Source organism: Dermacentor variabilis, chromosome 2, assembly GCF_050947875.1.
Source record: "Dermacentor variabilis isolate Ectoservices chromosome 2, ASM5094787v1, whole genome shotgun sequence".
In the NCBI taxonomy this organism is placed as follows: domain Eukaryota; kingdom Metazoa; phylum Arthropoda; class Arachnida; order Ixodida; family Ixodidae; genus Dermacentor; species Dermacentor variabilis.
Genome location: NC_134569.1, coordinates 53,840,425 through 53,852,526, shown reverse-complemented (window position 1 = coordinate 53,852,526; position 12,102 = coordinate 53,840,425). Strand labels below are relative to the sequence as shown.

General features: G+C 43.6%; 1 protein-coding gene across 2 annotated transcripts; it reads right to left on the bottom strand.

Annotated features, from left to right (window-relative positions):
- On the bottom strand, window positions 1-11,874 carry LOC142571867 (protein FAM219A-like). 2 transcript variants are annotated; one of them, XM_075680540.1, is made up of 5 exons: window positions 11,527-11,874; window positions 10,707-10,844; window positions 7,615-7,708; window positions 6,530-6,613; window positions 1-2,976 (listed from the first exon to the last, which is right to left on the bottom strand). In XM_075680540.1, exons 1-5 carry the CDS (start codon window positions 11,674-11,676, stop codon window positions 2,912-2,914), a joined length of 531 nt encoding a protein of 176 aa, XP_075536655.1. In that variant the 5' UTR covers window positions 11,677-11,874; the 3' UTR covers window positions 1-2,911. The 2 variants fall into 2 exon arrangements, with proteins under 2 accessions (XP_075536655.1, XP_075536654.1); XM_075680539.1 differs by having other exon boundaries at window positions 10,760-10,844; window positions 11,527-11,862.
- Window positions 11,875-12,102: the final 228 nt, after the last annotated feature.

Below are 12,102 nucleotides of genomic sequence, written 5' to 3'. Positions count from 1 at the left end.
TGCGAACATACAAAAAGAGCATTTATTGCTCCTCCTATACAACAAACCCGCTAGATGAGCTACATACAAGGAATAGCTCCTCAATCAATGAAGATGCACTGAGAAACTGACGTTCGACTCACCATACGAGGATACTGAGGCATTGCTTGCCTGTGTCCTACACCAAAGTTGTTCACAGCTGCAATTCTGCAAATGAATGTGCGCAATAGCGTTTGCCCAAGCTGGTGCCGTACTCCAAGACCGAACGAGAAGCCTCCTGCAGGTTAGTTCCTGAGAGCACGCCTACGAGTGTGCCAACAATGCGAAGCCAAAGAGAAGGAGGCAGGTTATTCTCGCACCCGAGTTATCAATGCCATCAACTGACACTCACATAGGAACATGTACACCACCTTGCATCGCAGCTGCATAACTACAACCATGAAGCAAGGAAAAATACAGGAGGGAGCATTAAGTCACGCAACCAGCCTTGGCAAGCGAACATTCCGTGAAGCCGCAGTGGTGGCCCAACACGTCACCTCTTGGGTCAAGATAACGGAGGAAGAATCGAAATTCGTTGAAACGTTTGATTCCCAGTAGCTAAGCCAGTAGTTTTTATTCAGTGTGCGCTTGTTCATCTGCCCTGCCATGGCACTGCCTGCAGAGCGGGAACACTAAAACTAACCGCATACTTTGACACGTGAACATGTGTTGGGCCACGAGGTTGGCTTCAATCGCGTTGCAGTATGCTCTCTCCTATCATTTTCCTTCCTCCATGACTACAACACCAACTTCCCCCATCACTTGTGGGTACTGTGCGGGGAAGCTGAACGTGAAGAGATGTGAGAGCCATGCAGGGAAGACAAATGTCAGGAAACATGTATGAGTCGAGCATCCCCACAATTCACAGCACCAGACATCGAAATACCACATTTTTAATGCATAACAGTTACGTAAAAACATGTGCGCCCAAGGTGGCCAAGTAAATTGCGTATAAGGCAATGACTAGAGTAAATGGAAATGTTCTGAAGCAATACAATACTGATGAAGCTCACATGAACAAAGCATGCCATGCACAAGCATCAACTCGCAATTGTAGTGTCACCGAGTGTCAGAATAATAAAACTCTTCATAAGAACGATGTTAGCGCCGTGCACAGATCCTGTCGTTTCAATCAGTGCAATGAGTATACACAGAATCGCATCATTTTACGAATTTTTAGCACATCCAAGAGTAACTTTTCAAGTTACTCTTACATTCTCATAACCAAAGCTGTTCCGCACAGATCAGTAAAACAGATCACTACAGTAATGAGAACTATAGGTTGATGTGTGAATGAACTGCTAATGGCAAAGACTGGTGACATTTGCTGCTATGCACACATGTGAAGGGCCATTCTTTTGGCTAACACTCATAAGTGCAAGCATAATGAGTGTCATGAAACATTTTGCGAGTACCAAATGTCAATAAATGCATGGTTTTAAGGAAGTGCAGATTATTCAATGCAAACACAATTGTAGCAGAATAACGACAATAAACTTTGCTTTCTCAAACTAGCAGTGCGGGTTCCAGCATCAAATATTTAAAGCACATAATTTCGTGTGCCACTTGACTTAAATTTGAAATACAAATCAATACATAGTTAAGTTCAAACAGTCTGACGTCCACATAGAAAATCACTCGCTAAACTTACATGGCTCTACTAAGGGCAAGAAAGGAGTATCAAGCAATGTTTTAGTTCTGGTGTAAAAATTGTTTTGGCACTGAAATGTTTCCTACTAACATTAAACAATGCTGGCATTGTGAAGATTCTGCCACGATGATACCTTGACTAACGTACACAACCTTGACTACAACAGAAATCTACAGTAAAATGCAAAACGTTTCAGCTTAGCCTGTGCTACCCGACAACTCGGTTCATGTGTTCAAAGGTAATTGGCAAGACTGGTGCAAAATAGAAAGCTTTTGTCTCATAAAGACTGCTGACAAAGGTTTCACATCATGTGACTCTAATACTACTCTCAGGTTCGAATATAGCTGTGCAGGGCTATAAACACTTCAGTAACACCGCACAAATCACCTTATCGGCTCCGAAAAATTAATGCATCATTGTGTCATTCCCTCTGGTGGTAACATTTGCGTCCAATTTGCTATGCAATCTAAAATTGTGCCACGGCGTGAAAATGTGCCATACGGCCACAGACATAGGTCGCCCTTATAACCAGCGAGGTTCTACTACTGCCCAATCTTCTGTGCAATACCATTATTCAAGTGCAATGCTGAACAAATGTATCACAGCACATATAGTAGGATTTTCTGTCTCAGTAAAGCATAGTGGGCATTATATACAGAATTGCAAATTGAGAGATTCCACAATTTTTTTGCAATTAAATAAATTGCACATTATGAGCCAGTTCAGGAGCCAGGGTCCAAAAACTTGAAGCACACCCCTGGCAAATGGAGGGCAGTTAAAAGCAATGAGGCTTACACAATGCCTGCCACTGAACATAGTGGAATCATCTAATAACAACTTTGAGATTTGAAGCATCCCCTGGTGACTAGGAGGAAGGCAGCAAAGAAAATTTCGAGTTTTGTGCAATTTCATGCAACAATCATCGTGGTACATCATAAGTTCATCCACTATAGCTGTTGCAACAACACGAATGTAGCTAGTGGCAGCAGCAGCAGAAAAAAATATGGAATGTTAAACCGGGCAGTCAATCCATTCACACCTGTACTCCATGGCCTCCTATCAGAAAAAGATTGTCTTTTCCACATAGAAATAATCATGTCAGCAAAGTAACAACAGCTGGTCACATAATGGAGCATGTCTGAGATGGGTTGCAGCAGGAACACCTTTGAGTCAGTGGTTTTGGTGGAATAAGGTCCAGATCATCATCGTCAGGGGTCAGGTCAAGATCATACCCATCTCTAATCAGCTGTTGGGTGATTTCACGGGCAGCTGCCTTAGAAGTGGGCTGAAATTCGAAATCCTCTTCACTGTAATGAAATGACAGAAAACATGGTTTTCATTTAAATGGCCAGCTGAATAAAAACCAAACAAGCTTTTCATGTGTGCTAATACACGAACCAAATCTGGAGGGCTCTCTCACTCAAAACTGTGACCCACTGACTTAGCTTCCCTCTAGCATATGCAGTATAACAAAGTCACACCAAAAAAGGAAGCATACAGTGTAAATCATGCTATTAGCTTTACATGGACTGGCCTGCGGCAGCATTATAACTGGGGAAAAAATTATGCAGATCCCATGTCTGCGGGAATCAGATGTTATGCAAACCATTTTGTGGGTAGTTAACTATCCAGCATCATTTGGAGTCCTTCAATGTGTTACCAGATGGACCAACATGTTTGCGTAAAGCAAGCAATTGTGTGTGTTGTATGAGCCTGTGTGTAGCGACAGATGCAAAATGACGACAGTATGATGGCAGTTTTGAGTTAACTCTGGTAAAGAAACACTAAAGCCTGTTCCGTTACAGACGGGGCTGATCTCGAAGACCTTAAAATGTCGCACAGCGTCTTCATAGCATTATCTGCTACGAGGAAACGACTGGGGAATGTGGGCTGATCCTGACGGCACAGTCTAACACACAGCCTGAAAGAGCTACCTGCCATGATGCAACAATGGAAGAAACTGACGCAGGGACTCGTGCTATGTGACATGACGCACACGCCAGTTGTCTCCAAGGGCTAGTTGGCATTGGCACGAGAGAAACATGCACACCAGGCACGTACCCAGGATTTTTTTTTTTCGGGGGGTGGGGGCAACCCAAGGTAACTCTTTCTATGCAAACGAGAGGGGGGGGGGGAGGTAGCTTTACTAGTACAAATGTGAATAATGCCCACAAAGATGCGTAAACCCGCGGAAGAGAATTGAAATAAGGTGTACCTCACAGGTACGCCTGTGAGGTACACCTCTCCTTTACTTGGCAAACAAGGAACCACATCAAATGCACTCACGCATGACAGAAGCGTAGGAAGAATGGTGCCAAGAACAAGTAAACAAGGGAAAGTGTAAAATAAAGATTTCTAGTACCGCTTTCTTAATTAGCCCTGGAAGAATTATAGAGAAATATATATGTTTGCAGATCAATCGCAGTTCTTTTGGATCCCTCATTTACTGCTCTACCAATTTAAGTGCCAAAACTGACTAATGTTATTTGAGACATTGCATAACGATGCGTGGTCACCAGTCCCGTACAACCACATAGAGCGCAGGACGCTGCGGTTCTAGACGTACTGCGCCCATCACGGAAGGTTAAAACAACACTCACATTAGCACAGCAGAGAAGTGGCCGCGTCAGGCGGCTCCACTGATAACTGTAGAAGCGCAATTCAAAACACACGGAATCATTCTCCACTTCTGGAAACATTTTCTCTACTTTCTTTTTATATAAAGAGATGTTCATCCATAAATATTTTCACAAACAATGATTAAATTTGTTAATTTTCGCTTTTCCTTCCTGTTTGGCTGTTGCCTTGGCTCTCTCCTTTAGTAGATCGCTTAATTTCTCAACTCCTTGTGGCACTTCTTTCCAGTTGCCAATACTGTATTGCACGAAAGGTGCTGTACAACTAAGCAACAGCCAGACGAGGTAATGGGTAACAGTCATATTGCTTATGGTTTTAGCGGTTATTGCAGGGTCTGATGATGGATGTTGTTTCGCATTATTTTATTTTCTACGCTATCTAACCCATATCGCAGGTACATCTGCTAGCATCGTGGCGAGCAGTCACTCGAGGAAATAATGAAGCAAAACGAAAAGCTTAATGCAACTGGCATTTTCTCCGGCCACAACTCGTTCCACGAGCATACAGACCAGCTGGCTATGAACCGAATCCCTTTCTTGGTCCCTGGATCAGTCTAAACAAAGGTTGAACTAACAAAGCAACAATGATGCACATGATCATTGAATAGATGGTGACAACTGAACTCATCTCGAGTTCATTGCGCGGGCACCAAATCGATGAGAAAACTGGCCTTCACACCCCAGGAGATGCCAATAACTACCGCCATCCAAAAGGAGTGAAAAAATGGACAACCATTCCCCTCTGTGAAGGTGGAATGGCAACGAGAGCTGATGAAAGTCAAAGCTCTCAAACGAAAAGCAAAGTGCTTCACGTCCGCTGTGGGTAGGCCCGACGGTAGTGCAATGCCGGGCTGACCCGCCACGGAGGTGAACCGTAAACAGGCATTAAGCACTCCCCCTACGTGGGCCGAACCCTAAGGTAGTGCAGTACCGGGCCCACCCTCGGCGGAGGTGAAACAGGCGTTGAGCACTCCGTATACGTGGGTTCATCGAAAAGTAGTGCAATGCCGGGCCGACCCACGGCGGAGGTGAAGAAGGCGTTAAGCACTCCCCATACGTGGGCCCATCCCAAAGATTTCGAAGGGTGTGTTACAGGTTTCTGAGCCCACAGGGGTATGTGACATTTAGCTTCATCCTTTTTTTCACTATTACCAGGATCGACCCACATGAAGACTTTTTCTGTTGACGGATGGCAAAAAAAACTATGTAAGGTAAGCCATATACAGCTCTCGCTATAAAGCAGCAAAATGTTTACCGCCGAATAGATTGATTTGTCAGCGCTTTATGAATGTGTGTGAGGAGTGGTGGAGTAGGCAGGCAATGGGGGTATGCAGCTTAATTTCAGGGGGGGTAGGGGGCCCTAGGTACGTCGATGCACACAATCATAGCTTAATAGGGGCCCTAGGTACGTCGATGCACACAATCATAGCTTAATAGATAGAGCATCGGACTGCTGTGTTATAGGAAACTATAGGAAATAAGAAAACTATAGGAAAACTATAGGAAACTTGAATTTTCTTTTTATTGAAAAGACCAAAAACAAGGCGAGACGAGAACTAACTTCAAGGTTCCTAGGAGGAGCCGAAGAATGCTTTACATTAATACATTAATGGCCAACTCCAATCAAACTTTCACTGCATAAGAAGGCTAGTTTCAGAAAGTGTAAATATAGAGCAGTCTCAGTGCAAAACTTTGTTTGAAGTAAGAGTCGACATGTCACAAATAGCTTGCAACAATGAATATAGAAACTGGAAGAACATGGCCATTGTTGATCAATGTAAATGAAACAGAACCCAGAAGATTAAGAATGAGCACAGCAAACTCACGGCACACGGAAAATCTCAGAGGCAACGTGCTGTGATTTGCATCATAGCCACTAAGCACCAGGTGCACACATCATCTGCTTAGGTGTGATTTAAAGGTTCTTAATGGGAAAGTTAGAAAATCATTAGCCCTGCAGCTTTATCGAGATTGCTTGAATGTTATATAGCACCAGTCATTTGTAAACAAGTGATTGTAATTTTGATTATGATGTATGGCTTGTTATGGCGCAAGGGCCAGTTATGGTTTGTTGCAGTTGGCCTTCAGTTAGGGCCTACTGTTATACATTCAGCAGTGAGTGCACAGTACAAGTGCTGACACGCCAAAGCACACTGACTCAAGCTAAAATGGCCATAACTTGGGTTGTGCAGACTTCACAGAAGTGACAACAGAGCCCATTCACCTGTCAGACTTCCATGTAACCAAAGGCTCAGTGTCTCCTGATGGCTGAGCAGTTGACCCTTGGCCTTTGTTGGGCACAGGAAGCCTGTTCGTGGGAGAAAAAAAAAATTAAATAGAAAAGTAGTATCAGTGCACTACGTAATTTTGATGCTGTTTTACCCCGCAATAAAGAAAGAAACAAGTCTCAGTTTCTTGACAAACGGATCTGTAAACTTTAGAAGGGTGTTCCTTTAGGCAAGTTGTTAAGACATATTGAAAACGGAAAGCACAATACACAAGATGCGAGAAAGAAATAGTTAGAGACAAGTTTACCATGACTGATCTTCCTTCCTGAAATTCTCCACAGCAAAATCTTTTTAGCAAGTTCAAGCCAATTTCGATACTATTTTAGTAATATGCCTGTATGAAGAAAGAAATGGCAGCACTGTGGGGGAAACCGTTTGGTACACCTTGATGGAGGTTAGACCTCTGGTATTGGAGTGCCAATGGATATTGTCAATGGTGTGAAAGTTAAGCAATCAAGAACACAGACCCTGGACCCTGCTATATGCAGTGCAAGCACTGTTTGTATCTGTAGACAAGGTAACTGCACTTTCAAACATCTTGGAGAAACACAAGAGAATTCAGAAGGGCTGTGTTAGTTTTTCTTGCATCTAAAGTGGAACAGTACAAAAACAGGCCAAAAGGAAGAAGTGAATTAGGCACATGGGAACACACAATGCTGCTCCAATGACTTTGTGTTGTCTGTCTCTTCTTTCATCCCCTTCCTGCACTGTTCCAGTTGATACAGTGCGAAAGTGTCCTCATTTTTCTGAGTTCATGATTCAACTTGATAATTTACCTGAAAGAAGGTGTGATGTTGGGCTAGTTGCTTCATCTAAGAAGACATGGAAAACGGCACAACAAAAATTTGGACCAAGGGTAGGGAGGGCACAACATGGCGCTTGTGTTGTGTCTTTCTAAGTGTCAGTGCCACTTACGTCTGTTTTTCTGCTGTTTCCCATGCTTCCTAAGGCTTAGCTGCACTGAATGAGCACTGTGACATAGAGTATGACTTTTGAGGGCTATAATGTGAGCATACTTTACCTGCTTCGTGGTAGGAGTGTCTTTTTGGGCTGAGTGTCGATGCACGCATTTCGTGTCTGCTGCCGAATTTTCTTTGACTGCTGTATGTGCCGCTCTGAGCAAAATGCAAAAATAGAGCAGTCAGGACAACAAACATGGAGAGAGAGAGCAAGCACAGATTGCATTCGGCCTAATTAATTTTCTTCCAATCTTTATGGGAATCTGTGCCCCCATGTGCAGCTTCAGTGCAGAACACTAATTAAGCACTTTCTCAGTCAAGCATTAATCAATAAGCACTACTTAACAAAATGTGAATGACCTTTCTTAATGGAAGTGATGGTGATACTGCTTACTCTACAGACACACAGAAAAAGGTAAGAATAAACAAATAAAAGAGAAACAGGAGGCAACACTTATACACGCTGCAGTGACTGTCCACTCCACTAAGCCTTTTGCAATGTCTCACTCTGTACTACACAACTAGCCTTTCCTGCTTGTTAGAACTTCATTTCTTATTTTTTTCTTTTTTTCGTTCTCCTGAGACGTTTTCATTTCGAAATTGCAGACCTTTTCATGAATAACAAGAAAGTGAAAAATAAAAAAACACAGCGAGGCGACCATGAGACAAGCACGCTCTTACAGCTAAAATTTACTAAAAAAAAGTACCATCCACAATGATGTTCTGCAGGTGCAGGACAATGCATTCAGAACAGCTCGACTGATGACTGTCAAGTTAAACACAGTAGGTATCAAGTGAAATGGGAGAGCAGTCCCATTGCTTTTCAAGCGACGTACCTCGAGCCAATGCTCACACACTTTTTCCCCTTCAATAATGCGAGTTAATTCAACAAACTAACAACCTGATATCTTCCATGGCCTAGCACGGTTGTGTCATGAAAAACTGGTTCACACCCACACTTCCTGCAATGCAGAGGCAGCCGGACAATTTCGTTTACCCTTACGTTGTTTATGTGCTCAAGGAGCCTGTAATTTATGTATGCACCCGCCTTTTGCCTGATATCCCCTTAAGTTACGGTACACAAGTTGGTGCACACAACTTGCTTTTCGTAGTCCAGAGGACATATCCTGGGACGATCACGTTTGGCAATACTACTATAGCCTTGGCCATCAGGTGCACACTGATTGGCTGGCTGAGCAAAATCAGATGACTGATTGGGTGGTTAAGCGCTATATCACGTGAAGGTGATAGTATCACCGAAAGTGATTGTCCGAGAATACATCCCCTGCCCGGTGGTGGCAACAAAATATGAACTAGGCAAGAACTTAACACCACAATTTCTCTAAATATGCTGTTGCATACTTAAGCTGCGATGATTGTGATGTGTTGACAGCTCAGCGTAACGGGCAACCTTGCACGTTGTCATTTATCAAAGTGACGTTTCTATATCTTGTGTCTCTAACAAACTTGTGATTTCATGCACACTGCGATGTGCTCACGCGCGCTCAACACACCTCGGGTTTTCTGTTAGGTACTTCCAAAGCGGGTGAAGTCCACTTACAATGCTGTAAAGAAATGCATGACTGTTGATGGCATCAAGCATCCGTCTTCCAGCCAGCAGCCGAATGCTCTAAATATTAGGCCACAATCACACACATGCTTCTCTCGCAGCAAAGACCCTCTTTGGAAACGTTTGGCGTCACTTATCAATATCTCACTTTCTTTCCTCGTGACAACTAGCGCTTTGAAATGCTGTGTTAAACCGCACTGCCTTCAAGATCAGCCCAATTTTCTGTTAAAATATGTGGGCTGATCACTGTCGATCCAAAGTGGACGAAGTTTGCCTTTAATGCGAAAGTGTTAAAACCCACAAATGCTGTGTTCCACTTAAGTTGAACCCCCTGAATGCTCAAAGTTGCTCCATTTCACTGTAATCAGCTGAATATTCCTGTATACAACCCCTCTGCTAAATGTACTATCATGCTTAAGAGGGTGTTTGACATGCTGTGTTCCGTTGGCTACGGTGAATGGATATCTTCTCCTTTTGTGTAATCCTTGCAGCCAATAATTAACTTGTGCATGTGCTTCATATTGACGATCCAATTCCTTTAACTATAATTAAAGAAAAACATTATCAACTGACTGTTGAATAAATTGAATTCAATTACTCTGATTATGTGGGCTCACTGGAAAATGCACAAAGCATCATTTTATCACCTTGCCTTCCCTTCACCTTTATCACCTTGCCTTCTACCTTGCCTCGCAATAAAATTGTGTAACTTTGACATATATACAAACAATTGAAAGAGACATAAACCTTGCCGCATCTAAAGAAAACTATATATTGATATATTCTAATTCTGTGTTGCAGCCAGCAAAGAACTAGGTTGGGGTAGTTGGTACATAGCTGTCAAGGCTGAAAGGTTGTGGCAGTAGGCCTGACTCCACCAAAAAGAAGACCGCAGGCATTGTCTTACATGCATAAGATCGCCCACAACCTGAAATGGATGGCGAACTGGCACAATGTGCCTGTGGTGTTTTCAGCAGCGAACTAGTTGTTGAGGTTTCATGCCTGCATTCTGACAAAGAAGGTCAAGTTGGCATGCGAGAAGAAGCCCGCTAGGCCCTATTTGCGCAGCATTGTAGGTGTGGTATATGAAATACCTTTGAGCTATGGCAAGACACACATCGGCCAAACAAGCTGGTGTGTTAATGACCAAACGTGGTAACATGTCCTCTTGATCAAGAATAGAACTGGTTTATCCCTACCCTTCCAGCGTGGCTCATGCGGCTGTGCACTGCAGTTTGAGGGCATGCGCATTCTCGAAAAAAGCCATGATATGAGGGCATGGAAGCTAATTTAAGCATATATTAAGAAGGGTGGCTTATGCATCAGTGAGCCTTCCGTGTTGCTTTTCAAGAGCGAGTTTCAATTTCTTGATATGGCTGTGCAATTGCGTTTTGGGTTGCAGGCATTAACTTTTGTTGTGCTGTTTGGATCTGCGCATAAAAGTGTTCAATATATGCACACGTTTTTCACTAAATAAAGCTAGTTATACGAGTTATTCTTTTTGTTCGGCTGTTCTTCTTTTCCTGTTACCTTTTGCACTACAAACTATGACAGTGTTGCCGCCAATAAATTTGCTTTCTTTACCTTAACGTTTTGAAGAGGAGGCGTCAAATGATGCATGTGATGTGATGGCATACCTAATCGTCTATGGAGTTGAAGGGCTCTCGACTTTGATGCAGCCTGCTCCTGAGGCGTCTTCTGCGGTTCTTCTGGCGGTGCCTCCTGCAACGCAGCAGAGATGCATATGGACGCCTTCATTAACGGGTAAATCGTAAAGATCAGCTAATTTATGAGAACCTTAGCTGGATATCTTGCCTTCACTACTGCTTGTTTGCTCCAGTTTTTAAGGCCATAGTTTTTGGGCACATTGACAAAGGAGTTTACTGTACAAATCGTCAGAACGGCAATGTAACCTGAATGTCAAAACATAGTACGCCGATGACAGCCCTGCGATGGTCTGTTATGAATTTGTTTCGGCGGATCTTAAAATGCAAACGTGTTCGCGTATGTAGCGATGACAAATGAACACGTCTGCTTATTGTTACAGCAACCGCGAAAAGCACTATCAGGGGCCAAATAAGATGAAGTCGTAAACGCGACTGCGTTTTCATTACTTTAGATGTCTCATTAAATGAATAAGAAATACAAACGTCGTCGTTACGTCGCGTGAATACCCAAGAAATTAATTTTTTCTCCTAGGCACTACGAGACCGCACATGTTTGACTCTCTTTAGGCTTTTAAGGAATGCTTAATGAATAAATAAAACAAGAAAACACGCCGACTGGGACAGATGGTTGCTGCCAGCGTCCTCGTGTGTTGTGGTGCGTCGACGAAGGTTTAGGAAATGGCGAAGGGTAACACCCAAACAAACTTAAGCTACGGTAAAGATGCAAATCTACGAGCCTGTGGTTTTTTCTCAGCGCCTTCTGCTTCGTTCATGTCCGCTTCACAGCCATCCAGTGTCTTCACAGGAACCGGTAGATCTTGCTGCGGCCGATCGCCACCATTACAGCTGTTCGTCTTGGAATCACTGTCGATCCCGCTATCTTCCATGGTACCAAGGCTGCTAGCGAGGGGCGTTTAGCCTTTGGTTGCACGTGTAATACCTCATTTTGTAACATTCGCTATGCTAAACTACCCACATACGCCTTCGAACCGCGAAGCTACGGAGGCATCGCATCAACACATTGCAGACGGGTGGCTTTACCTGCAGCCTCGACAACAGCGTGCGCGGAACACCTGACAGCACACTGAAGGCAAGGGTGAATGTACGAGGAAGACATGATCGCTGTGCACTGAATAAACCTTTCAATTTGAACCGATAACACGGTGTAATGATTGCTTCTTTTGACGATTAGCTTCGCTAGCCTTTGATCGCGACTCCCTCGCTGACGTCAGGTAAGGCAATTGGCGCCAAATTCAATTTGCGTGAGGACGACGTTTGCGCCTTGTGGCCTTGGATCAGCTAAACTTGGCAGT